Genomic DNA, 27248 nt, shown 5'->3' on the forward strand with positions numbered 1-27248 from the left:
TGGTATATTTCACCGCCGCTTGGCAAAGGCCATGAGGTCACGGAAGGAAGCCGAATCCACAATGCTGTACAGCATTAGCTGCAAGGCCAAAAGTTTGGCTAGACATGAATTGAGTTCAATGACTCTTTTGTTCGTTGGGCCCATAGCCTGATGCCTTGCGCAGAACTCAGAAGCCCATGGTAGAGTGGGCTGAAGGGACTGGGAGCTAGGGGAGCTGAAGGGGTCACTGGAGTACCCATCTTGCGGTGACAAACTTCGTCTGACACCACAAAACATGCAGGCAAAAGCTGATACTTCCTCGCAGATGGAAGTCTGGCTGGCACCAACCTCCTGAGACGTACTAGCAATGACAGTTGGAGGTGGAGAAGGAGTCATTGGAGGTGGAAGAAGAGACAATGACGTGGTTTCACCTCCTTCAAGAGAACGCAAGTACTGCTCCCACTTTGGTTTGTGGTTCTTGCGCATGTGGGAAAACAGGGATGTTATACCCAAATGTGATCCGGCATGTCCTCTGCAGATCTGCCTGTGGCACAGGATGCAAATTTCTACGCACTCATCGTCGTCTTTCAGTGTGAAAAAGGACCACACTGGGAAGGTGCGTGCAACCACTGCTGATCTTTTTTTTTGCCTGCCTCTGCGTCTCCCACGGTCACATCGTCTCTGACTGTTCCCCTGCTTGTGCCCACTCGTCTGTCTCTTCTTTAGGACTCACATGAGGCAGATTTGCGGCCCCTTTCATCCCTAGTCTGTTGCTGCTGCTGCTTTTTCTCTGTGTCTGTTCCGGAACTGCTGCTAGCCCATACTCGCAGCGGTGGTTCCCAGGTGACATCACGGTCATCATCATCCTCATTTTCATGTAAGCCAACATCTGCAAATGCCCAGAACCCTCACCCACCAAGTGCTGACCACAATCTCCAAGGGTCTCAAAGTGTGCCTCCTGCTCTGAACTTTACACTGACAGATCCTCAGGCTGTTCGTCAATGGATGCTGGTGGTTTGTTAAAAGGTTTATGGCGGTTGCCTGATGATAAATTGGCAGACCTGAAAATGGTGGTGGTGTGGGCGGTGCAGTTAAAAAAGATTTGTTTAAGAGATCTACAGTCCCTCCTGGGGAAACTGAATTTTTTTTGTGGAATCATGCCGATGGGGAGGATATTAAGTTGCAGGCTTGTGGTGGCCACGGCTGGGGTTAGATTGCTGAGGCATTTCATCAGGCTGTCTAAAGTGCTGCGGGAAGATTTGGAAATTTGGAATAATTTCTTGAGGCAGTACAATGGGGGAACTGTGGATGGCGGAGTCGGTGGACAGTAAAGCTACTTTCAGGGGTAAGTGGAGTGCAGGCCCCTGGCCTGCTGGGTGGAAGGAAGCGGGGTTTTGCAAAAATTTAGTAATGCTAGAGTTGTTCCCTATTGTTGTGGGTTTGGAATTGTAGGGTTCCTTATTGATGAATCGCAAGGTTCGTTTTTTCTGTGATAACATGGGGGTGGTGGAGGTGATAAACAATAATTCAGCATCTTCACGTTCTGTGATTTGTTTGCTGAGGCATATGGTTTTGTTGTGTTTGCATTTTAACATTTGGGTGCGGGCAGTGCGTGTGCCTGGGCGGGAAAATGTAATTGCAGACTCTCTTTCTCGTTTTCAGTGACAAAGGTTTCAAGCAGCGGCACCATTGTCAGAGAACTGGGGTCTTCCTTGTCCACAGGATGTTTGGAAGGTGGAGGGGGATCCAAAAGGGGAAGAATCTGCAGTCTTATTGTTTTTGGTTCATAATTTTCAAAGGGGTATCTCTGGGGCTTCTATGGCCAGGAAATTGGTGGCGCTAGCCTTTTTAATCAAATTGATGGGTTGGCGTGATGGTACGAAGAGTTTTGTGGTCAGACAGGCTTTGCGTGGTTTGTGGAAGGGGAGGGTGCGTATAGGTACTAGGCTGGTGTCCTTTGAATTGTTTTTAAAATTATTGCGACAGGTGGGTTTACAGTGTGTTGATAGCTTTGAGGTGGCTTTGTTTCTGGCGCTTTTGGTGATTAAATTTTTTGCAGCTTTATGGATCGGGCCTAGCCCGATTAGTCCTAGCAGGATGCAACAGGGGGGTTTGTTCCTGGATGATGTGGGCTTGGAGGTCGAGGGGTTTTTGTTTGGATACGGAAGTCGAAGACGGGCCAGATGGGGAAAGGGGTGCGGCTGGAGTTTAGGGCGATTCATGGTTCAGTGGCATGCCCGGTGCAGGCAGTGGGTGAGTATTTGAGGGTGCGCCCGAATGGGGCCGGACCTTATTTTATTTACATAGATGGTTTGTTTGTTTTGTGGCTACTGGAAGGAACGTGGGTAAGTATTCCTCGCATTCTTTCCATATTGGGGCTGCAACAGAGGCGGCCAGGTGGGGGCTCAGTGATGAGGTCATTAAACGTATCGGTCGCTGGGAATCCTGGCGCATCCAGTTTTATGTCCGCCCCCATTGGTTGTAATGCAGGGGAGGTTTGCAAGACATTCAATGGAGTGGGTGTTTTTTAGGTTCAAGTGACAGAAGGGGGGGAGGTTGTTTGGTGGTTATTATGGTGGAGAATTTTCTTTAATTATCTCTTTTAGGTTCACCGAAGTGTCTGGTGTGGATCTTGGGACACTCCTATGTTTACTGGGGTTCCCGGCGGGCTGATATTCGGCGGAATGGAAGGCAGTTGGGCGTACCAAGGGATACAGCGCTGATCCGTTGGATAGGCATCCCGGGTAAGCAGTGGAGTCGTGAACTGCCGGAGATCAGCAGATTTGCTAGGCTATTTATATATATATATATATATAGGCGACGGGCCACATGACTGGGTGAGGAGGGAAGGCGGGAATAAAAATGGGTCAATTTGTTTTGTTTTAAATTGATTGGTCAATGGGGGAGGGTGTGTTGGTGGTCCCATGGGTGGGTCAAAGGGCAGTGATAAAAGAGGGGGCCTGATGAGGGGAGAGGTCAGTTGGCAGAAGATACCTAAGGGAAGAAAATGAGCTAGTAGCTCATGTAAAAGGAAAAGCCCTATAAAACACTGAACTATGGAGCTAACAATGAACTAAGAGGCTCCTAACACTGTCCCTGTCACACTACAAGTCTCTACCTGTCACTACAAGTCTATCCTCTATACAGAACACAAGATGGAGTGACTAACCCTTCCCTCTTTCCATGTATATTTATGCCTGTGCTCTGATCTCTCCTGTTCGGCTGCTGAGCCTTGTTGTGCATCCTGGGAGCAAATGATTCGCTCCCAGCCGGCATGGCCGCCGAAATTTCTCGGCGTTACCGCCCCCTGCTTTTTCCCTTGTTAATTCAGCAACAAGATCCTTGTACATAAAAACCCCCAAGTACTTGTCCCCAAGTCCTGCCTTGACTCCTTGTCAGTGGGCCATTTTGGATTAGCTGATTTTCATTCTGATTTTCACTCAGTGCTTGTATCAACAATCTTTCCTTTTTGAATAAAAAGGAAAAAAAAAGCTTTATTTTTTTAATGTGATACTCATTCCTTTACAAATTTGACTTGGCCAAACCTGTTGTTATATTTTGTGCAAATAAAATCAATAGATGTACTTTAGGATATGTATATTCCCTGAGTTTTAAATGTTCCTGCATCTGCTTGTTCCAAGAGCAACAGGTCTAAACCTAAAATTGGCATCCGGGGGGATTGTGCATGCGCGTGGGTGGGTAAGATGTTTTTTTTCCGGCACCCTGTCCCACACAAGAAAGGCATTAGAAGTTAGGGTCATCACCTATATGGACAGTGTACAAGCTGTAGCTAGGGGAGAAATTGCTTTGTAGGGCACAGACTTTTCCTATTTGCTAGCTGTAACTTTCTAAAATGCAGCATTAGCAGCCTTGTTAACTGGCATCTACAGCTGGGTACTGGGCAGGGGGCAGCATCATTTATAGCAGAAGGAGGAGGTGGTGGGCTCTGAGACGGAGTGTGGACGGCATTCATATCTGGCATCTACAGTCGGGTACTGGCGGCAGGTGGTAGTATCATTTACAGCAAGAGGAGGAGGAGGCGGTGGGCTCTAAAACGGAGTGTGGACGGCATTAGTGTCTGGCTTCTAAAGTCAGCTACTGGGCAGGTGGCAGCATCATTTAGAGCTGGAGGAGGAGGTAGTGGGCTCTGAGACAAAGTGTGGACTGTATTCGTATCTGGCATCTACAGTCGGGTACTGGGGGCAGGTGACAGCATCATTTACAGCAAGAGGAGGGTACTGGGCAGGCGGCAGCATCATTTACAACAGGAGGAGGAGTCGGTGGGCTCTGAGACGGAGTGTGGACGGCATTAGTGTCTGGCATCTAAAGTCAGGTACTGGGCAGGAGGCAGCATCATTTACAGCAGGAGGAGGAGGCGGTGGGCTCTGAGACGGAGTGTGGATGGCATTAGTGTCTTGCATTTAAAGTCAGGTACTGGGCAGGCGGCAGCATCATTTACAGCAGGAGGAGGAGAAGGTGGAGGGCTCTGAGACAAAGCGTGGACGGCATTAGTGTCTGGCATCTACAGTTGGGTACTGGGCAGGTGGCTGCATCATTTACAGCAGGAGGAGGAGGAGGCGGTGGGCTCTGAGACGGAGCGTGGACGGCATTAGTGTCTGGCATCTAAAGTCAGGTACTGGGCAAGGTGGCAGCATCATTTACAGCAGGAGGAGGAGGCGGTGGGCTCTGAGACACAGCATCATTTACAGCAAGAGGAGGAGGAGGCGGTGGGGTCTGAGATGGAGTGTGGACGGCATTAGTGTCTGGCATCTACAGTCAGGTACTGGGTAGGTGGCAGCATCATTTACAGCAAGAGGAGGAGGAGGCGGTGGGCTCTGAGATAAAGTGTGGACTGCATTTGTACCTTGCATCTAGAGTTGGGTACTGGGAAGGCGGCAACAGTAACCGGCAGTAGGAGGCGGTGGGCCCTGATACGGAGCGTGGACCGCATTGGAGGTTGAGGCCATAACCTCTATGGAGAGTGTAGAAGCTTTAGCTAATTGAGACATTAATGGATTAACGAAAATCACACTTTCCATACCTACTATCTAGTGAAACCACATAAAAGGGAACGAACTTGGTGGAATACGCAGGAAAAATACATTAATTTTTTATCATTTGTGGATATCTAGCAAGTACTATCACAGGTAAATATATGTATTTGTTTCACATAAATACATACATTTTTATGGGTCTTAGGATACATACCAAGTGCTATCAGAATAAAATATCTGTATTTTTTGGAGAAAAATATATGATTTTTTTATGGCCTTTTGGATAGATACCATCTACCAAGTGCAATCAGAATTAAATATCTGTATTGTTTGTAGAAGAATACATCAATTTTTATGGCTTTAGGGCTATATAGCAAAGTGGGATCAGAACTAAGGATCTGTATTTTCTGTAGAGAAATATAGAATTTTTATGGTCTTTTGGATCGATACAAAGTGCTATCAGAATTAATTTTCTGTAAAAAAGAATGCAGATATTGAATTCTAATCCCACTTGCTATCTATCTAAATAGCCATAAAAAATGTATTTCTTTCTAAAAAATAATGATATTTAATTATGAATCATAATTAATTATCTGTATTTTTTGGAGAGAAATACATACATTTTTATGTCTTTGATAGATAGCAAGTTGTAGCCTGAATGAAATATCTGTATTTTTATTAATAGAAAACTAGAAATTTTGCCGTTTATTTTGATAGATTTAAATAGAATTAAATATCTGTATTTTTTTTTAAAGAAATACTGAATTTTTTATGGATTTTTTTAGAAAAAGCAAGTGGTATCAGAATGAAATATCTGTATTTTTTTACAGAAATACATACATTTTTCTGTTTATTTTGATAGCAAGAGTTATCATAATTTATGCTAACTCTTGCAATCTATCAAAAGAAACATTTCTGTATTTCTGTAAAAAAAAATACAGATATTTAATTCTGATACCACTTGCTTTCTATCAAAATAAACAGAAAAATGTCTGTATTTCTGTAAAACAAAATACAGATAATTAATTCTGATACCACTTGCTATCTATGAAAATAAACAGAAAAATGTCTGTATTTCTGTTAAAAAAATACAGATGATTAATTCTCATACCACTTGCTATCTATGAAAATAAACAGAAAAATTTCTGTATTTCTGTAAAAAAAATGCAGATAAATATTTCTGATACACTTGCTATCTATGAAAATAAACAGACAAATTTCTGTATTTCTGTAAAAAAAATACAGATATTTCATTCTGATACTACTTGCTATCTATTAAAAAAAGGCATAAAAACTTCTGTATTTCCTTAGAAAAAATACAGATATTTATTTTTGATAGCACTTGCTATCTATCCAAAAGGACAGAAAACTTTATGTAATACTCTACTAAAAATACAAATATTTAATTATGAATTACACAGCTCCATTACAAGTGATATAGGCCTCAAAGTAGATAAAGGCAGAGGGCCCTGAGGGGGGTGCTCGGTAAAAAAAAATTAGCCAGTTACACAGCTCCATTGCAAGTTATAGACCTAAGAGACAGAGTAGAGGTAGAGGGCCACTAGGGTGAGGAGTAGAAGGAGATGCCGAAAGGCTGTGAACGTGCTCTTCCCATCAAGATGTCCGAGCAGCAGTTGACGACTAATCAGTACACTCTGCAGAGGGGGTGTTGAAGTCATTGCCGATCCAAGCCTTATTCCTTTTAATAAAAGTGACCTGGTCGACATTTTCTGCGGAGAGACAAATCCGTTTGTCACTCACTACGCCCCCAGCTCCACTGAACGCTCTTTCAGATACCACACTTGCGGCTGGGCAGGCAAGGATCTGAATGGCATGTTCTGCCAGCTCCGGACACTGCTCAAGCTTGGATACCCAGTAGCCCCGTGGATCTTGGCTTTCTTGGCAGATGTCCCATGCAGAGCTCGGGTATTCCTGCACCATGACTCAGTACTGCTGCTGAGTGTCATTGGCAATTTCTGCACGACTGGCAGCTTGCTTCCGCTGAAAAAAAGCCTGCATAGTTTGTCTTAGACAACCTCTACTGCTGCTGCCACCCATTCCACTTAAAGCAGTTGTTTGGCTCCCATGGCTGGTGGAACTGCCATAGGGATCCCTGCTGCTGCTGCTACTGCTGGCAGCTGGAAAGGCTGAGCACAAGTCCCTTACAAGCACTTCTTGGTAGTGCTGCATTTTAGGTCCCCTGTACTGGGGCCGGATCAGTTGTTGTATCTCAGGCTTGTAACATGGATCCAGTAATGTAGCAATCCAATAGTCGTCAGTCTTTGTTTTTATGTGTTCTATGGATGGATCTTTGTCTAGGCACTCCTGCATGAAGGCTGTCATGTGGCTCAAACTACCAACAGCTGAGGTAATTCTGGACAGCATCACAGGGTCGTCCTCCTCCGCCTGGTCTTGCAATCCACGGAACATGCTGCCTTGTGTTTGGGTGGATGGATGCCATGTATCCTCAATATCCTCCTCTGCCCCTTCCTCCCCTTCTCCCATGCCTGCAATGTCCTCCTCATCCTCTTCCACCTCCACCTCCTCCTCCACCTCCTGGATTTGTGGTGCACTATGCATAGTAGGCACGCATGTCTGAGATGATGTTTGAAACATCATCTCTTGATGCAGCGTCCACTCTGTGTCGTGTCCGAGATCCACCATCATCTGTTCCAGCAGGCATATGATGGGGATGGTGTCACTGACACAGGCCTGACCTCTGCTGATCATCCTGGTGGCCTCTTCAAAAGGTGACAATACAGTGCACAAGTCCTCAATTTGCAGCCACTGTGCAGGGCTGAAGAAAGGTAGTGTAGGTATATGTCTGAAACAAACAGACTCTGCCACGTAATCCACCACCGCTTTCTGTTGTTCAGCCAGCTGCTGCAGCATGTAAAAGGTGGAATTCCAATGTGTGGCCACATCACAAATTAACCGGTGCACTGGCAGGCTGAGATTTCGCTGTGATCCACCAATCTGGCACTGGCTGTGTACGACCAGTGGAAATGCGCTGACAACTTTCTGGCCTTCAGTAACAGCGGCTGGAGGCCTGGGTAATTCCGAAGGAAGCGCTGTACTATCAGGTTCATGACGTGAGCCAGGCAAGGTACGTGTGTGAGTTTCCCACAACGCAGGGCTGCCAGCAGATTGGCCCCATTGTCACACACGACCTTGCCTGGCTGAAGTCTGTTAGGAGTTAGCCATATGTCCTCCTGCTTACGCAAGGCACTTAGAATGGCTGCGCCCATGTGGCTGAGGGAACCCAGGTATCGGAACCTCAGGACTGCGTGGCAACGTCTGAATTGTGCACCAAAAAAGCAAACTGCAGGTTGTTGCTGGCGGTGAACAGATGCTGCCGAATGGGAGGTGCTGGGTTTCCACGGCAAAGTGTCCCTGGAGGAAGAGGTTGAGGCACAAGATTCAAAGGAGGAGGTGGAAGTGGAGGTTGAGGAGGAAATTGTATGGCGATGTGCTCTGGGCGGAGGTAGGTATGCAGGCCTTGCTGCAGCTGCATCTTCCCCTGCTGCCACTAATGTTACCCAATGAGCTGTATGGAAAATATATCTTCCCACTCCATGTTTGCTCGACCCACTGTCGGTTGTCAGGTGCACCTTGGCAGAAAATGAGTGCTGCAGGGCTATGGACACATCGCTCTGCACGTGTTCATGAAAAGCAGGAACACATTTTTTTGCAAAACACTGTCGTTTAGGCATAACGTACTGTGGGGTCGTGCAGAGGAATGCGTAACGGAATGCATTGGAGTCCACACGCCGGTAAGGGAGGAGCTCTAACGCAATCAGATGTGCAATTGCCGCATTGATTAGCTTTGTTTTGGGGTCATTTGGGCCATATTTCCTCTTGCGCTCCAGCATCTGGGGGATGGAAGGTTGGATGCTGCTAATGCTAACCACAGAAACATTGGACGATGGGGTTGAAGTTGTGGGGGATGGCAATGATGCCTGGTCCTAACTGCTAGCAACGTGACAAACAGCAGCTGATCTGCGTTGGAGCTCCTGCTCACCGCTGGTGGAGCCTGAAAAAGGTAATGCTTGGCTACATGCCACACCTAAATTGCTGGCAGCAGCACAGGTAGCTTTGGTGGCAGAAGGAGGAAAGGCAGCGGAGGAAGATTGAGCAGTTTGAGCTTGCTTCTTGGACGGAGGTGGTCGCACAGAGCTCTGTGCTTTGACCAGGTGTTCCTGCCAGGTTACTGGGTGGTGGCTTTTTAAATGAGTGCTCATGCAACTTGTTCCAAGTTTGTTTGGGTTTTTGCCTCATTTCAAGTGTTGAGCACACAGTTTACAGATGACCAAAGTGTTGTCATCACTATGGACATTAAAAAATGTCCACACTGGCGAACATTTATCTGGCCCGAAAGGTGCTCTGGAGCTGGTGCTTGTGGTGGCGGTCCGCGGTTGTTGAGGCATAGCTGTGGTGACAGCTTCCGACGATTTACGTCTATGACTTGCCTCTCTGGTACTTGAAGAATGAAGAGTGTGGGCAGCTTTTACCCTCTTCCTCCCTCTCCCCCTTTGAGGGCACTCTGCAAACTCCTCCGCCTCTTCTTCCTCCTCCTCCTCCTCCTCCTCCTCTTCTTCCTGCCTATGATGATCGCCTTGTTTGCCCCATGTCTGATCAAGGACATCATCATCATCATCAGATGAGACAGTTTCCCTTTATGTGCCGAAAGGAAGCAGCGGCCTTTTGGAGCCAGTTTGAATTGGCTCGTCTGACTCAAAGTGTTCTGGTAAAAAGTAAGTGGGGGGAAAGGCTGTGAACTGACTCTCTTCGTCAGATGACTGAGACAACTGAGCATCTTCAATGAATGCTTGTAGCTCCGCCTCTCCAACACCTCGGTGGGACTCCTCTACATACTGCCGTACACGTGACTTTCCAGCTGTTGATGAAGAACCAAGAGGAACAGGTGTTATCATGGACTGTTTGGGACACCTGTAAGGCCTGTGTCTGGGACTGGGATGAAGAGGGGGTACAATCACTTGACCCAGACTGGGTCATGTACTCCACTACGTCTTGTGCCTGGTGTGGCAATAATGGACGCCCACCACCAACAGCAGCGCTTCTTGTTCTTGGGTCTGCAGCTAAAAACAAACTCATACTGCTTTGCTTGCCACCCCTGCCAAAGCTGCCCTTTCCTCTTTGGCCAGACATTGTAGAAATGTTTTTATTTATGTGGCTTTACACCCTGCAAAATACTTTGTAGCTAATATGCTATATGTTATTGTCAATTTGTACAGTAAGTGGATTTTTTGATTGGGGGGGGGTTGACACAAAAAATGCAAGTGCGCTGTGTTGTATGCAGCACTTTGCTTCAGTGGTGACGCTTGTAATATGCAGCACAGTATACAAACTATATACTGCAGTATACACTGCGTCTGTGTGTCTGTCTCTCAGTACAAGTGTGATATTGTGCATGCAGTCAACGTTGGGACCCTGCCTCTGGCTGAGTGTATGTAACACACTGACTGACTTTTTATCTATCTATCTAGCTTTCTATCTATCTATCAATGTATCTATCTATGTATCTATCTATGTATCTATCTATCTAGCTAACAGTGAAACACTCTACCTATCTGAGTACAGTAGATTTCAGGACTGCACCAATACAATACAATCCAACAATCTATCTGACTAATAGTGTGAGTGTGACACAGTCTAACAAAGTAAAGCACTTTTTTTCACTTTGACAAAGCAAGCCAAGCAGCACAAAAAGGTTGTTATGCTATCAGCAAATCTCTGTCAGGAGTGATAAATGCAGGCACGCACTGGCCTTATATAGGCCAATGGCTGCCTGTGTGGCATGCAGTGACAGACAGCCAATCGGCTGCCTGCCACAACAAACATGGAGGGGGGCATCCCTGCTCTAATTGGAGGGCCCTAGTCATCATGGGGGAGGTCCCTAGGCATTGTGGGAGGGTCGAATTCAGGGAATCGAATTCAGCAAAATTCGGGTCGGGTCCACCCGAATTCGAACGGTCATATTCGGGTCGAACATTAGGACGACCCGAATTTGAACAACAACACTATTACCTACATCCTTTATATGATTTTATGTTGTGTTATTTTACTGGTTCCAACTATGCAGGCTAATATGTTGTTTATACTGTATGCTGCAGATTTAGAGTTGTCTAAATGGGGGAGGATGGGGACCCCCGCTTATGCCGTCGCAGAGTTTCTCTTTCTTAGGCTTCTCAGTTTAACTGAGTTTTGACATCGTTTAGTGGCCTAATTACCCAAATAGACTCTGTCCTTCTTCCCTCCCCTTTCAAATCCTTTTATCAGGAACATACCGTCCCTCTATGAACGCCCTTTTTTCCTCTCTTGGACCCCCCCACCCAAGACCCATACAATAAATCGTGTATTCTGTGGCAATCTTATTAATAACTCATGGAACACATTTAATTGGTTGCTTTTAATGTCAAGGGATTGAATGCACCTGAAAAACATTCAGCCTTACTTTGTGCACAGGCTAGGCTATGAGTCCAGGTGGCGCTACTCCAGAAAACTAATTTTAAACAAGCTAAAATTCCTAAACTTTCTAATAAGAAATATCCGATTGGCTATCACTGTGGCTCATTGGATTCATGGTCAGGGGGTGTATCGCTCCTAATTTCTGGCAATATATCCTGGCACTTTATTGATATTTATAAAGCAGGCAGAATGTTATTTGTGAAAGGGATTTTGGAGAAAATATTGGTGACATTGGCATCAATATATGCACCTAAACTGCATCAAAAGAGCTTTTTGAAGGATAAGTTTGAGAAAGTGGGAAAATTTGCTTGGTATTTTGTGGGGAGATTTTATCTTTGCTCCTGATCCTGCACTGGATACATCCGGTGCAGCGGTGCAAGCCCGCACAAAATTTACAGATTAGTTTAAACATTGCATGCAACAATGCCAATTAGTGGGTCTTAGTGTCTTACCTGTGCCCCGCGCTCCAGTGGCGATCAGACGATTCCGAGTAATCTGCTTTTAAATGCCCCCCAGGTCCCGACCACGCCGATGTGTCTATTATCAGTTAGATGCAATGCACCATGCAGAAGCACCATGCAGGATTTCTGCATGATGCATCACATCTAACTGGTGATGCGATCAGCAATAGTAAATTCTGGGGGTGAGGCAAGCGGCAATTTCCCGCTGGCATCACCCCCTAAATTTACTATAGCTGCTCGCATCACTCGGAGGATGTGACGCTCGCATCCTCCTGGTGATGCGACCAGCATCATTGGTGGATTCAGGGGAGTGAGCAGGGCGGGGACAACCCCATTGCGTCACCTGGCAACATGTGACATCTTCCAGGTGATGCGGTGGAGTGATGGATTCTGGGGGCAGGAAATTTTAAAGCAGATTACTATGAAATCTGCTTTTACATTTTTTTTACAGTAAAAAATACAAAATAAAAGTATAAATACACATTTTAGTGCACCAAGCATCATTGCCCAGTGCCCTGATTTATATTTTGCCCACAATTAGCCCTGACCTTGATCTGACCTTTTGAATGTATCATTTCATCACTTTGTCTTTGACCTTGATTGTTCCTGACTGATTGCTGGGGACCACATGGCATCCAAAAGGCATCTCGCCGGTGCAAGCGCTGTTTTGGAGGACCTTAAAAGCAGCGATAGCTATTTGGAGTCCCTTGTGGATGCGAGCGATAGTGATTCACCAGGAAATTTGTCACCAGACAGCGAAAGTGAGCTGAGCGACGATTCTGAACCTAAGGTCAGTGCTGTGCGCACAAGGTGCTCCATTGACCTTGATGTGGACCAGGCAGCACCCCCAAGATTTCTATTCACCGGCCCTCCTGGAATGAAAATTGAGGCTGAATGCGACGACCCCTTTGCAAACCTTGTTGTTTAAGTAGTTTTTGACAAGTTGTTTTTGACAAAGTTATTGAAAGAATTGTTATCGATGAAGTTATTGAAAAAATTGTTGCGGAGACAAACAGGTAAGCCGCTCTTGTGTTTGCTAACTTTTTGAAATTTTTTGCTAGATTTTTTTATGCAAACATGTGTGCTGCTCTGTTTGCTAACTTTTTGAAAATTTTTGCTAATTTTTTTTATGCAAAACAACAGATTACTTGCAACCTTCACCACACTATAAAAGAACATATCTTAAAATACCTTTTTTATTTTGTTTTATGCAGGTACGCTGGACAACAACAGGGTGCTCCACACCTGAGGTTTGCAAGAACCATAAAGTGGGAACCTGTGAAATTGTATATGCTGTGTAAATCCTCATCTGGCTACATCTGGAATACAGTACTGCACACTGTAAAAGGGATACAGTTCAACCCCAGATATAGCCATTATGGATTGGCAACATCTTCAGTGTTATCTCTCATAGAGCCATTGCTAGATCAGGGCTATTGTGTCACAACTGACAATTTCTTCATCTCTCCTGAGCTTTCCTTCTGCAACACAGAACAGATGCCTATGGAACCTTTAGGGCTAACCGGAGCAACCTGCCATCACTGTTTGCAAAAGGGAAGCTGAAGACAAGAGAAATTGTTGCCTTTTTGCATCAAAAAACTGACAAATTTAGAACGCTAGGGGGGTAAACACACAGATCTTTCAAGTCCTGAAGTGCACTATAGGGAACATTACATTTTCAGATCATGCCCTTGTCCTGCTCACATTTACCCTGGCTTCTTCTTCCCCTAAAACCTGGCATTGGAAGCTGAATGAGTCCCTTCTCTCTGACCCAGTCGTGGTTGCAGATTTGACCTCTGAAATGAAACATTATTTTGAAATGAACGGTATACCAGATTGCTCTCCAACTGTGGTATGGGAGGTGCATAAAGCAGTTATAAGGGGGTTGCTCATAAAGCATGGTTCCAGGATTAAAAAGGAAAAACAGGATGAGATCTCATCCACCCCTAAACGCCTACAAGAGTTAGAGGTGGTGCATAAACGTACTCTAGACAAACAGGTGGGAGCAGAATTGACCTTACGGCAAAAGTTAGCCTCTTTGTCTCTGGGTAAAGCTAAAGCGGCTCTTATTAAATGTTGCAGGTCCTACAATAAGTATGGTGATAAAGATGGAAGGCTTCTGGCGAGGGCGCTGCGAGGACTCGGCTGCCTGCCACAACAAACATGGAGGGGGGCATCCCTGCTCTAATTGGAGGGCCCTAGTCATCATGGGGGAGGTCCCTAGGCATTGTGGGAGGGTCGAATTCGGGGATTTAAATTCAGCAAAATTCGGGTCGGGTCCACCCGAATTCGAACGGACATATTTGGGTCGAACATTAGGACGACCCGAATTCGAACAACAACACTAGTACCTACATCCTTTATATGATTTTATGTTGTGTTATTTTACTGGTTCCAACTATGCAGGCTATTATGTGGTTGCAGATTTGTGGCGCTGCGAGGACTCTGAGCACACACTTATGTTTCTTTCCTGATCACTAATAAAAGAGATAAGGTTTACCAGGTGAAGGAGATTGCTGCAAAATTCAGTGATTATTAGTTATCCTTGTATAACCTGCGACCAGCGATACTTAAAGGTGTTAAGCTTACCTAGATTATCTCAAACTGATATATTTGATCTGGAATCCTGATTACTATTGAAGCGTTCCTGGCAGCTATAAAACAGACTAAAGCTGGGAAAGCTGGCTTTTCGCTCCCTTATTACGCTCTGCCTATTAAGTATTTGCAGAAGGCCTGTCACCTCATTTTGTAGCTGCTTTTAACTCACTGACTGTGGAGGAGACAGTACCAAAGGCCCCCTTTGGGCAGTTATTACAGTTATTCCCAAGGCTGACAAAGACCCTTCTGTGTGTAGCAGTTATAGGCCTATATCACTTTTAAACCAGGATTTAAAGTTATTCACTAAGATTTTAGCCAACAGATTTCAAAAGTATATTCATAAATCCATACATTTTGATCAGGTGGGGTTTATGCCTTCTAGGGAACCTGGAGACAACACATCCCGGGCCATAAATTGGATAGATACTGCTGTGTCCACAGGTAGACCTTCCATGCTGCTCTCTATAGATGCAGAAAAAGCTTTTGACAGGGTTGATTGGGATTTTATGCTGTCCACACTCCAAGCTATGGGTGCGGGAGACAAAATGATAAAACGGATAAATGCCATTTATTCTTCCTCCTCTGCATCAGTGAGAGTGAATGGCGAAGTGTCTGATTCCTTCACCATTACCAATGGTACTAGGCAGGGCTGCCACTTGTCTTCCCTCATTTTTATGCTCTCTCTGGAGCCATTACTTATCGCAATACACTCTAACCCAGATATACAGGGACTGCAATTAGGTCGCTGCGAGCATAAGGTGGCAGCCTATGCGGATGACCTGTTATTTGTTATTACCAACCCAGCAATCTTTCTCCCAAATCTCATACGGACAATCAAGGAGTATGGTACTGTGTCTAATTTTAAAATGAATTATTCCAAGTCAACGGCCCTCAATGTCTCCTTGTCCCACGCTCTTTGCACCCAACCTATGCCCTCCTTCTCCTTCAATTGGGACAAACAGGCAACTAAGTGTTTGGGGACTCTGCTCCCTGCAGATTTATCACAGCTATTCACATTAAATTTCTCCCCAATACTTGCCACCATCAAAAAGGATCTTGAAAGATTGTCCTCCTTAACTCTTTTGTGGTTTGGCCGCATAAAGGTTACTAAAATAAATATATTACCAAGAATCCTAAATCTTTTACAAGCATTGCCAATTTTTATACCTACTTCATTTTTTAGATCCCTGCATTCCAAGATATTTTGGTTTATTTGGGGCAAAAAAGGCCACCTCCTCAGTAGAAGTCTGCTGTTCCAGACCAAAGGTGAGGGGGGGGTTGAGGGTTCCCAACCTATCATTGTACTACATGGCAGCCCATATGGTTTGAATTTTGGATTGGTTTAGACATGCTGGGGATAAATAGTGGGTCAGAGTTGTACAATCATTTACTTCCACTCCACTCACGGCTGTCCCATGGCTGTCGACACTACCTCAGCCTGCCTTAACAAGCCACCCTCTGATCTTTGCCACATGGAAGGAATGTCAGAAACCCTTGTTTCAACTAAAAATGTCCCCCTGGCCCTCACCTCTGATACCTATTCTAGGAAATCTGTCTTTCCCTCGGGACTGGAAGATAGGAGATTTTGTGGGTTGTGAGACCAGGGGGTGCAGTGTGCGGAGCATTTTGTTCATCAAGGTCAATGGGTGACAATGGAGATGTTGATGACCTGAAACTTGCAGGTACAAATTGGATTTCTGGAGATCACTACAACGCCTACACTTCCTTTAATCCCCTCCTTCTAAATTGAGGAATAGTAACACGAAAATTATATTTGAGATGGTATGTGTTGGGAGTGGCTCATTCGACACTCTTTCTCCATATTTTACTCCGAACCTAACTCTGCCCCTGAAAATTTCTCATCTACATACCTCCAAGCATGGGAGGCGGAACTCGGGTATCCCATAGAAGCCGATCAGAAGGCTAAAATACTCAGCTTGGTTCACAAGTCCTCTATCAGTAGTAGATATCAGGAATTACATTTTAAAATACTGTCTAGTTGGTATGGACCCCAGAGAGGTTACACAGCTTCTTTCTTGGGGTTACTGACAGATGCTGGTGGTGTGACAAGGCAAAAAGTAGTATGCTACATATCTTCTGGGGAGGCCCATTACTACGCCCTTTTTGGGTACAAGTGAAGTCACAACTTAAACTATACCATGGGATCAAGGGTTTTTTATGCTGCACCATAATATAATTCCAGAGAAGGCTTTAAAAGGTTCCATTCTTAGACATCTTATTATTGCCGACAACTCTTGTATTCCATTGTATTGGAAATCAATGGTCACCCCAACTCTAGGTTTATGGCTCAATAAGGTGAATGACATTATGATGGTAGAAGATCTTACGGCTAATTTATGGGGTACCCAAGATAAATTTAATGCTATGTGGGGTTGTTGGACATATTATAGGGAAACACTGGATTTTAAGTGCCAACTGGATCACCCTTTCTGCTTAATTATTAGTGTTATTTTCAGATTCGGTTTTGTGTTTCTCTGTTGTCAGATCCTTTGACCAAATTTTGTATTAACTTTGTTATGTTTAGAGATGAACGCAATGCAATCAATCCAAATTTCCAAAAAAAACAATTTTTTTTCCTAAAATGGCAGATACATGTGTGAGGACATGGGGCAAGGAACTCTGGGAAGGCCGGATGACCCATAATGCCATGCATGCAGCCAATCATTCGTCAGCCCTATAAATAGCCTCAGCCATCTTGGATTAAGACATTTTACAGCGTTCTGAGTGTAGGGAGAGACATGTGCAGGAGCTAGGGAGAGTGATAGCAAAAACCTAATTGTGGGAAAAAAACTCAAAAAAAGATTTATAAGTGCAGGGAAAGGATAGGGAGGAATCATTTCACAGCATCTTAGTGCAGGGAGAGATGTCAGAAGGCGCTAGGGACAGTGCTAGAAAAGCGATTTACAAGTGCAGGGAAAGATTATTTGGGAATCCACATAGCCATTATACAGCTCTGTCATTCCAGCAATTTATATATCCATAAAATATATACGCACTTCACTGTTGCAGTTTATTGTGGTGAAAGCGTTTAGTGACATATTTGAGTACAAAAAGAAAAATATATAAGCAGTTCACTGTTGCAGTTATTTGTGGTGAAAGCGTTTAGTGACGTATTTGAGTACAAAAAGAAAATTATATAGGCAGTTCATTGTTGCAGTTATTTGTGGTAAAAGCGTTTAGTGGCCTATTTCTGTACAAAAATAAAATATATTCGTCGCTTTTAGGTGTGTTTTAATTTGCTTTTAATTTATTTAGTTCAAGTAAAAGTATGTCAGACAGAGAAGTGGCATGCCATGCACAGAGGAGTGGCAGAGGCCTAAATGTTTCTGGCGCAGGCAGGGGTCGCAGCAGACTAAGGGGGCGTGTCAGCAGGAGTCGCAGCAAGAGGCCTGAGCTCCCAATGTCATCTAGCGGTTGTGTCTTGACCAGCAACCCAGCGATTCTTGATTGGTTAACTCGGTCATCCCATTCATCCCAAGTGACATCAGACACCCCCAGCCAACAGTAGGTGGGTTCGTCAGACACAACCCTTAGTTGGCATGGCCCGGGAGCAGGCCCTGTGCCCTCACCTGTCCTCAACCTGCCTCTGTCCTTTGCTGTTCCCTCAGCCATAGAAGTATTGTATGCTGTGGGCTCAGCTCCACTATACAGCGAGGACGAGCTAGTAGAGGACAGTCAGCAGCTACTGCCCAGCCAAGATCTGGAGGAGACATCCGCCTCTTCCTCCGCTAGGCAGGCAAGTAGTGATGAGGAGAGGGGCGTGGAAGGTGGTGTTGCGAGCTGTCAGGCTCCTGCCCAGAGACTGTTGAGGAGGCCATCAGTGACGTGCATACACTACTCGATGATGATGAAGCCGATTGCACTTGGGAGCCGGGTGAAGAAGGGGCTTCATCATCATCAGGAGAAGAGAGTGGCAGCTTGCCCGTAAGGCAGCGGCTGAGCCAGCAAAGTGGTAGCATGGCTGGTAGTCAGCAGGGTGGCAGCAGTGGGAGGTCGGGAGCCAATCGTGCCCACGGTAGACCACCTGCTTTGCAGCAGCCTACCTGCCCGGCAAAGTAGTGGTGCAGGGGTTCCCGGAGGCAGCAGCGGTAGCAGTCAGTCAATGCAGAGTGTTGGGGGGAAAATCACCTACTCGGCGGAGTGGCAGTTTTTTGTTAAGCCGCCGGAGGAGGTTAACATGGCCATATGTAGAATATGTGGGCAGAAGGTGAAGCTTGGCCAGGGTGCCAAAGTTGGCACCACGCCCCTGCGTCAACGTATGCAGCATCACCATAAAGTGGCCTGGGAGAACCGTGGCTCCGATGTGGTGGTCCAGCCTGCCGCAGCAATCGGTGCATCACCCAGTGGCACGCACCGGCTTTCAGGCAGTCAAGGCTCCACCACCTCAGCCGAAGGGAGATGTATGTCATTTCCATCTTTTGCTGGTCCAGATGGTCCTGCTCCTCCTCCTCCTCATCAGTCGTTCCGTCAGCAATCGATCACCGAAGCGATTGCCAAGAGACAACAGTATGCGTGCACTCATCCAACGGCGCAGAAGCTAAATGTGCTCCTGTCCATGTTGCTGGTGCTGCAGTCCCTCCCTTTCCAAGTGGTGGACTCTGCACCTTTCAGAGAACTGATGGCTTGTGCCGAACCGAGGTGGAGAGTCCCAAGCCGTCTTTTCTTTGCGAAAAAGGCAGTACCAGCCCTGCACAAATATGTAGAACAGAAGGTGGGCCAGCCCTTAAGCCTGTCAGTGTCTGCCAAAGTGCACGGCAACGCTGACATGTAGAGTTGTAACTATGGTCAGGGACAATATAGGTCCTTTATGGCCCACTGGGTGAATGTGATTCCTGCACAGCCACACCAGCAACTTGGCCAGGTGACACTGCTTCCGCCTCCACGTTCTCACGCCGGTGGTCCCGCAACAACGTCCACCTCTGCCTCCTGATCCTCCACCGTGTCCTCAGCTTCCACTGCAGGGACAATTCACAGTGCCCCTCCAGCATACCACATGTGCAAGGCACCTCGGTGTCACGCTGTTCTGCACCTGGTTTGCCTGGGCGAGTCACACAGGGGAGGAACTGCTCCATGTGATTCATCAAGAAATCGAATCATGGCTTTCTCCACCACAACTTAAAATCGGAACCATGGTTACAGACAACGGGAAAAACATTGTGTTGGCGCTGCGTCAAGGAAGGCTGAGCCATGCGCCCTGCATGGCACACGTCCTTAATCTGGTTGTCAAGCGGTTCCTGAAGTCTTCCACACATCTGCAAGACATCATAAAAATGGCGGATGTTTAGTACTTGTATAAGCGGTTAATAAAACAGGTTCTGTAGACATCTATGTGGAATCAGCTAAGGGGGTAAAAGGAGTGCGCTTCTTCTTGACGCTAACATGTTCTTGTAAGGCTGAGTTCATACTTGAGTTATTTGGTCAGTTTTGGCCCCGTGACTGCCCAAATACGTGAAGTGTGCAGTTCTAATAGCGACGTCTGTCATCTGCATGTCATACTGACTCACAGTATGCGTGTTACTGCAAGGCACAGTGTTCTACACCACTATCAAGGCTCTCTGCAGCCTGTAAATAGCAGTTTTTAACGCGATTCGCTGCAAATAAATTTGGATCGAAGTGAATCTTTTCAGAAAACTCGGCTAACCGGCCAAATCGAATTTTCGAGAAATTCGCTCATCTCTAGTTATGTTACTGATTTGATCCTGTATGTTCTTTAGCCACAGATCTTAATTAGACTATGTGGATTATTCTCTGTGCTGTTTTTGTATTCCCTTATTATCTTTTTTCGCGTTTTGTTAATGTTAATATGTTTATTCAAAAATTTAAAAAAATAAAGAATGTTTAAAAAAAGAAATTGGCATCCAATTTCCAGCAGTATTCACATATTCGGTTCCTGCCTAGTATTCTGTAGGGAATACAATTTTAAATAATGTGTTCCAGTCTCAATTTTCCTGAAGAGGCAGGCTCTGTTAAATGTTTCGAAAAAATTACATAATGATGAAACAAATAATGTATACAATGTTTGTACAATGCAAATCTTTTTGAGTAATATTTTTTGTAATATTTTTTCATACAAACAAGGTGTAATGACTATTTTAAAGGCACCTAAAAGCCTAAAATCTATAAGTCTATTTTTAATGAGTTTAAATAGTATTAAGGTGTGGCACCTGACATTAGACTCCTTCTCTATCAATACAAGTTTGAACTGCCTTAGTATGTACTCATTAGGGTTGAGTGAGAATGTCTCTGGCTGTCTTGCGAAAATTTCCATGAACTTACGATGGGTCTGCAAAATTTTGGCAAACCGATTTCACTAAACAATCGGAAGATCGAGGAAATCTTTACGATCCCCAGCACTGGAGATTAATTAACCTCTAGTGCCCCGGGATCCCAGTGGATTCTCGGGGCTGTATTCATTCTTGCAGCCTTGGGATTCTTCCTTTTTTGTGATCCCCAGCACTAGAGGTTAATCTCTAGTGCGGGGGATCGCAGTGCAACTGCAGATGAACTCTCAATGGAGTTTCTCCATTTGGAGTTCATCTGCAGTTCGGTTCCCACGGTCACTGGGCTAATAAGTACACACCTCTAGTGCCCTGTGATCGGAGTGTATTCCCAGTGCTGCAATCGTTCACGCAGCCCTGGAAATCCTGTTTGCGATCCCCGGCACTAGATGTTAAATGAGGACAAGTCTCCCCATTCAAAACCTCTAGTGCTTTCTGATTGGCTGAGGAAAACTTTCAGAGAGCATTCAGCTGAGGAAAGCCAATCAGAGAGCACTAGATGTTTTGAATGGGGAGACTTGTTACCATTTAACCCTTAGTGCTGGGGATCACACACTGAGCTGATCAATGAATGCAGCTGCATTCGTAGATCAGCACAGCCCACAGTCTTTTTTTTTTTTTTTTTTTTTAATTCGAGCTCGATCGGCAAATTCACACCGGTCATTCTTGCTTACAATTAAGCAAGGACAGCCAAATTTGCAGCGAGATTGAGTTTTAAAAACTCTCGCGCTCATCCCTAGGACTGATACTCTTGTCTTAATGTCTTGGTCTTCTGTATTAGAACTTAAGTACCAATGTCAAGTATCAATGTATTATATTCTTAACCTTTAATTTGTCTCGTGAGCTTTATTACCAATTGTCATGTACATTATGTAAAATTATAAAATTTCGATTAAAAACATATTCTAATGATATGAAATATACAGTAGGTTTTCTACACTGAATGTTTCCTACTTAATATTTTATGAACAACATGTTATGATTGTTTGTAAAATAGTTTGTTCTTTTTCAGGGGAGAAATAACAATTTAATGATTTTACCACAGCAGTACAGCTCATTACTTACAAGTCATAAATTTAAATTTCTTACCAAGGAAAAATAGAAACATCCTTCCAGTATATCGAGAAAGTTTCCCAAACAGCAAAGAGGAGATAGCATTGACTGCTGCAAAGCAGATCATTACATATCCAACGAAATGTATTCCAAGGGAACAGGTAACATAAGACTAAAAAAGAAAGAATTTCTATTCAATTTACCACATTTTTAACATACAAGATTCTAGATAAAGGTTTCTGCCCTTTTGTCATCATGCAGCCTGGCCAAATAGTCATATTGGGAAAGTTGTCTTCTTTCATATATGTGCCATTTAGTGTCTGCTTACAGATAAAGCCACAGTAACAAACCAGAATAAGTAAGGAAAAAAATTACAATATTCACCAAGAGATATTTGACATACTTTGTATGCAATTTTTGGCCAGGATTTCCCCTATTTAAATTCAACTGAGTGAGATCTTAGCATAGTTGTTTAGGTAGGCTGAAAAAATACACAGTCCATCAAATTTAACTACATGAATAATAAATAAATAAACATACAATGCATGTTCTAGACAGGAACCTGCATGCACCGGTATATGCATAGTTGATCAGGAGGAAGGTAAAATTTCCCCCAACAGGGAAAAAAATATATATTTTTAAACATTTATTTATTTTTATTTTTAAACAATGGTAAACAATAAAAGAAAATAAACAAGAAATAAGAGTAGAAACAGAAAATATGGCAATACCTTGGATCAGCAGTGTTGTAAACAATAGTCTCCATACATTAGACTATAAACACAAAAAAGGGGGGTGGGTAAATGGGGATGAAAAGGCTTAGGGAAAATATGGGAGGTATAGGTATAAACTAAATTAGATTTGTGGACCAACATAGAACAAAGTTTGACAGCAAAAATGCAACTAAGCGTGGAAGCTGTCAAAGAAAAGAAGTTTAATTAAAACCATCCAGGATAGCACATACAGCTTAAGTCGCCTTATGTTACCTGAGATAAATAGGCACTATAGTCGAGAGAGTCTTGGTATTGTAATGAGTAGAACCAGGTATTGCAGAACTTCTCCTCTGTACTGTGGATGGTGGATGTTAAATATTCCATGAGCATAATCTCGTTGATCTTTCGAAACCAAAGTCCAATGTTAGGCGGAGTAAGTTGCCTCCAAAATAGAGATGAATTAGAGATAGGTTAGAAACATCATGCAGAAGTTCACAGACCCACCAATGCCAGATGACCCAGCATTCTTCCTTCTCCATCTCAATGATAGACCTTAGAAACCATATGTTTCTAAGGTCTATCATTGAGATGGAGAAGGAAGAATGCTGGGTCATCTGGCATTGGTGGGTCTGTGAACTTCTGCATGATGTTTCTAACCTTAACCCAAATTGGTCTGAGTTTAGGGCATGACCAGAATATATGTAAAGTGTACTTTACTAGCTTTAGATATTGCAGCTTGACATTGCATACTGGTACTAAGTCTATGATCTACCAGAACCCCCAGTTCCTTTTCCATTTCTGACTCCCCCAAGTGTATTCCCCCTCAACAGTATGAAGCATGCATGTTGTTAGCCCCCAAGTGCATAACTTTACATTTATCTATATTAAATGTCATTTGCCACTTGGCTGCCCAATCAAACAGTACATCCAGGTCTGTTTGTATATTATATATTTTCTGTATGGACTTAATTCCATTACATAGTTTGGTGTCATCTGCAAACACAGAAATGGTACTTTTAATCCCATTTATAAAGATGTTAAACAGTATAGGTCCCAACACTGAACCATGGGGTACACCACTAATAACCTTAGACCAGGGGTGTCCAAACTTTTTGCAAAGAGGGCCAGATTTGGTGAGGTGAAAATGTGTGGGGGCCGACCATTCAGCACGTACTCAGGGTTAGTGTGGGTGTGGTCTGCTCAGGTCCCCCACAGCACACACCCACCAGAGTGATGTGAGGTATTCCCTGTGCACGTCAGGCGTCAGTGTGGGCTCTGTGCAGAGCATGTTCTTGGAATCAGAGTTGCCATGATCCGTGCAGGTCCCATACAGCACGGGCCACTATAACATAGGGGATTCCCTGTGCACACATGGGGACTCCTGTCCTGCCGATTATGCCCGCTGAGTAGCAGACCGATAATTGCAAGGCGGTTGATCAACGCTAATGAAAAAGCTTTTTTGTATGCATATGCACTGTGGTCAACAGTGCTGGTGGGCCGCATAATATTGATTTTATGTCTAAGGCTGTGGGCCGGTGGCCGAGCCAGAAGGCATGCCTGCCTTAGACCATTCAGAGTATAAATCATTGATTACAACTCTCTGGATGCGGTCTTTAAGCCAGTTCTCTATCCATTTACAGATTGACTTATTGACCTAAACTTATTGACCCTAACTTTGCATATTAGCTGTCTGTGGGGTACTGTGTCAAATGCTTTAGCAAAGTCCAAGTACACTTTATCAAATGCTATTCCACTGTCCACCTGTTTACTAACTTCCTCATAAAAAGAGTAAATTTGTTTGACAACTTCAGTCTTTCTTGAAGACATGCTGACTATCACTTATAATATTTTTTTCTAGTATAAACTCCTCTATTTGGTTCTTTATCAAACTCCCTTGTACCTTTCCAACTATGAACGTAAATTAACCGGTCTGAGGTTACCCTGTAATGATTTCCCATTTTGTAGATGGGAACCACATTGGCCTTACGCCAATCCATCAGTACCACGCTAGTGAGTCTCTAAAAATTAGAAAAAATGGCTTTGAAATAACAGAGCTTAGCTCTTTGAGGACTCGTGGATGTAATCCATCGGGTCTTGGTGCTTTGTCAACCTTAATTTTGCCCAACTGTTTCTCAATCATATCAATTTGGAGCCATTATGACTCATTTAAGGCAGTGACATTGCTATTATGGATTTGTACTTGAGCCTCGCCATTTTTCTTTTGTGTACACAGAGCTAGAAAAAAGGGTTTAGTGGATCTGCCTTTTCTTTATCCATAGTTACCAACCCAGGGACATCCTTTAAGGGGCCTACGTGCTTAAATCTGAACATTTCACTAATAATATATTTAAAAATTTGGGGTTTTGCATTACTTTCCTTTGCAATCCGTCATTCATTTTGAAGTTCTGCACATTTTATCTCCTTTTTTACACCTTTTGTTATATTCTTTAAAGTTTTCAAACAATCAAGGTGATCCTTCATTTTTATATTTTTGGAATGCCCTTTCCTTGTGGCCTTATGGCTTTTTTAACATCAGCTGTGAGCCACATAGGTTTTAATTTTAGCCCTTAAACTTATTACCCATTGGAATATATTTTTTCAGTGTGCCTTCGTAGAACAGACTTGAAACATTCCCATTTCTGTTCTGTGTTCTTTGAGGACAATATTGTCTCCCAGTCCGAATCACAGAGAGCCACCCTTAGTAATGGAAAACTTGCTCCCTTAAAATTAAATGTTTTTACCTTTATCTGCATTGTTGGAAAGAACTAGGTCCAGCAGAGTATCATTTCTAGTTGTGGTTCGATAAACTGTACCATAAAATTATCTTAAATTTAATTCACAAATGGCTTTCCTTTTGCTGTTCCTGTAAGGCCGTTACTCCAGTCAAAGTCAAGGTAGTTGAAATCTCCCATGATTAAAACACTTCCACTTTTTGCTGCTTTTTTCTATCTGTGCTAGTAGTTAATTCTCTAATTCTTCTTTAGCACTGGGGGACCTATAGCAAACTCCATTGTGTTTTATGCATCCCCACATTCAACTCCACCCATAATGCCTCAACTTTATTGCTTGTTCCATCCGCAATTTCTTCTTTACATTCACTTTCAGATCACTTCTCACATACAGACAGAAACCACCACCCTTTCGTTTGACTCTGTCCTTATGAAAGAGAGTATAACTAGGAATATTGACAGCCCAGTCATGTGAAAAACTAAACCAGGATTCAGCAATGCCAACTAAGTCATAATGCTCTTCACTCATTAAGGCTTCCAACTCCCCTGTTTTGTTTGCCAGACTTCTAGCATTGCTGAACGGGCTCTTTAAACCATTGCTGCATTTACCAGCTTTACTTGCCAAATTCTTTTGTTTTTTAGTACAACTATTACTGCACAATCCAATGTTTGTTTGTAACATGGGAAGCTCCATACATGTATCCATACCCTCCCCCCAACTATCCCCACCCTCCACTAGTGGCTGACCCCTGACTAACCTTTCTGCCACCTTATTTAACCCCCCTCTGTCCTAGTTTAAATATCCCTCCATCATTCCCCTAAATCTTTCCCCTAGCACAGCAGACCCCCTTTCATTTAGGTGCAAGCCATCTCTGGCATACAGGTTTAGTTACTTTAGTTTTTAGTTAGCCAAGAGTAAGCAAGCTAAGGTGAGCCTGCCAAGAACTTAAATCACCTGTAAAGCCTTGACCACTCCCTCCTAGAGGTCAGCAAGGATAAAGGAAAAAACAGCTATTTAAAATAAAACTGACAGTCAGGCAGACACAACCCAACAGTCAAACAGACACAATTCCCAAAATGCACAATATCAGAAAACAACTGTGTTTTCTAACTCCATTTGATTCCAGGCCACTTGTTTCACCAGCCAAGAGTAAGCAAGCTCAATATTGAATATGCCAAGAACTTAAATATCCTGTGAAACCTTGACCACCACCACCAGCCAAGAATGAGCAAGGGTTGGTTTAGATCTGTTAGTTCTTTTAAGGAGGGCCATCTTGCATAGAATAAAGTGGTGGGGGCTCTACTTAGATTATGTTTTGCCAGGATATGTAGTCCAGGGTATTCTATCCCTGGAGGAAAGGATGGGTTACCAACCATAGGTAGAAGTGGGGAAGGTGTTGGTGAAAGATTGGGGGATCGTATATACTTGGCGTGGTCTCGTAGTGTCGGACCTATGGTGGGGTGTTTCTGTAAAAGTGTCTTGGGTGCATGTGGAAGCCATGGTATTGCAGGCAGTGGAGTATTGCTAAATAACTGTTCCAGACCCACCCATTGCTTGTATGGAGAGTGGCGGCACCAGTCCACCACTGCTGTGAGGTGCATAGCCGCATAATATAGTAAGAGGTTTGGCTTTACCATGCCTCCCTGACTTTTGGACAGGAAAAGTAGTTTATACTTGGATTTTTACCCCCCCAGGTAAAGTTAAACAGTATCGAGTTTGAATTCTTAAAGAAGGAGTTAGGTATGATAACCAGGAAACAGGTATAACAGTCTTGGGAGCACATTCATTTTTTTGGCGTCCAAACCAAAAAAATAAGACTTTTGGTCCATCTATGGATATCTGTCCAGATTCTGTAGAGTAGAGGAGGTAATTTAGTTCAAATATCTCAAGTAGGTGTCCTGGGATATAGGTGCCTAGATATTTAAGTGCTGA

At 44.0% G+C, this 27248-nt stretch overlaps 2 protein-coding genes across 5 annotated transcripts in view; one reads left to right on the forward strand and one right to left on the reverse strand.

Moving 5' to 3' along the window:
* The window catches only part of UNC93A (unc-93 homolog A), a 191121-nt gene that overhangs the window by 56382 nt on the left and 107491 nt on the right, over positions 1 to 27248 (reverse strand). For all 4 annotated transcript variants that reach the window (XR_011920418.1, XM_072409182.1, XM_072409184.1 and 1 more), the window contains exon 6: positions 21910 to 22045. Coding sequence is in view for 3 of the 4 variants with exons in the window: in XM_072409182.1 (XP_072265283.1) it covers positions 21910 to 22045 (136 nt within the window). In the remaining variant the exon portion in view is untranslated. The remainder of the gene's footprint in view (positions 1 to 21909; positions 22046 to 27248) is intronic.
* LOC140329846 (general transcription factor II-I repeat domain-containing protein 2-like) overlaps positions 22358 to 27248 on the forward strand; it is a 117002-nt gene continuing 112111 nt past the window's right edge. Inside the window, exon 1 of the mRNA XM_072410239.1 lies at positions 22358 to 22369. The gene's annotated coding sequence lies outside the window, so the exon portion shown is untranslated. The remainder of the gene's footprint in view (positions 22370 to 27248) is intronic.

Source organism: Pyxicephalus adspersus, chromosome 4, assembly GCF_032062135.1.
Source record: "Pyxicephalus adspersus chromosome 4, UCB_Pads_2.0, whole genome shotgun sequence".
Taxonomy (NCBI): domain Eukaryota; kingdom Metazoa; phylum Chordata; class Amphibia; order Anura; family Pyxicephalidae; genus Pyxicephalus; species Pyxicephalus adspersus.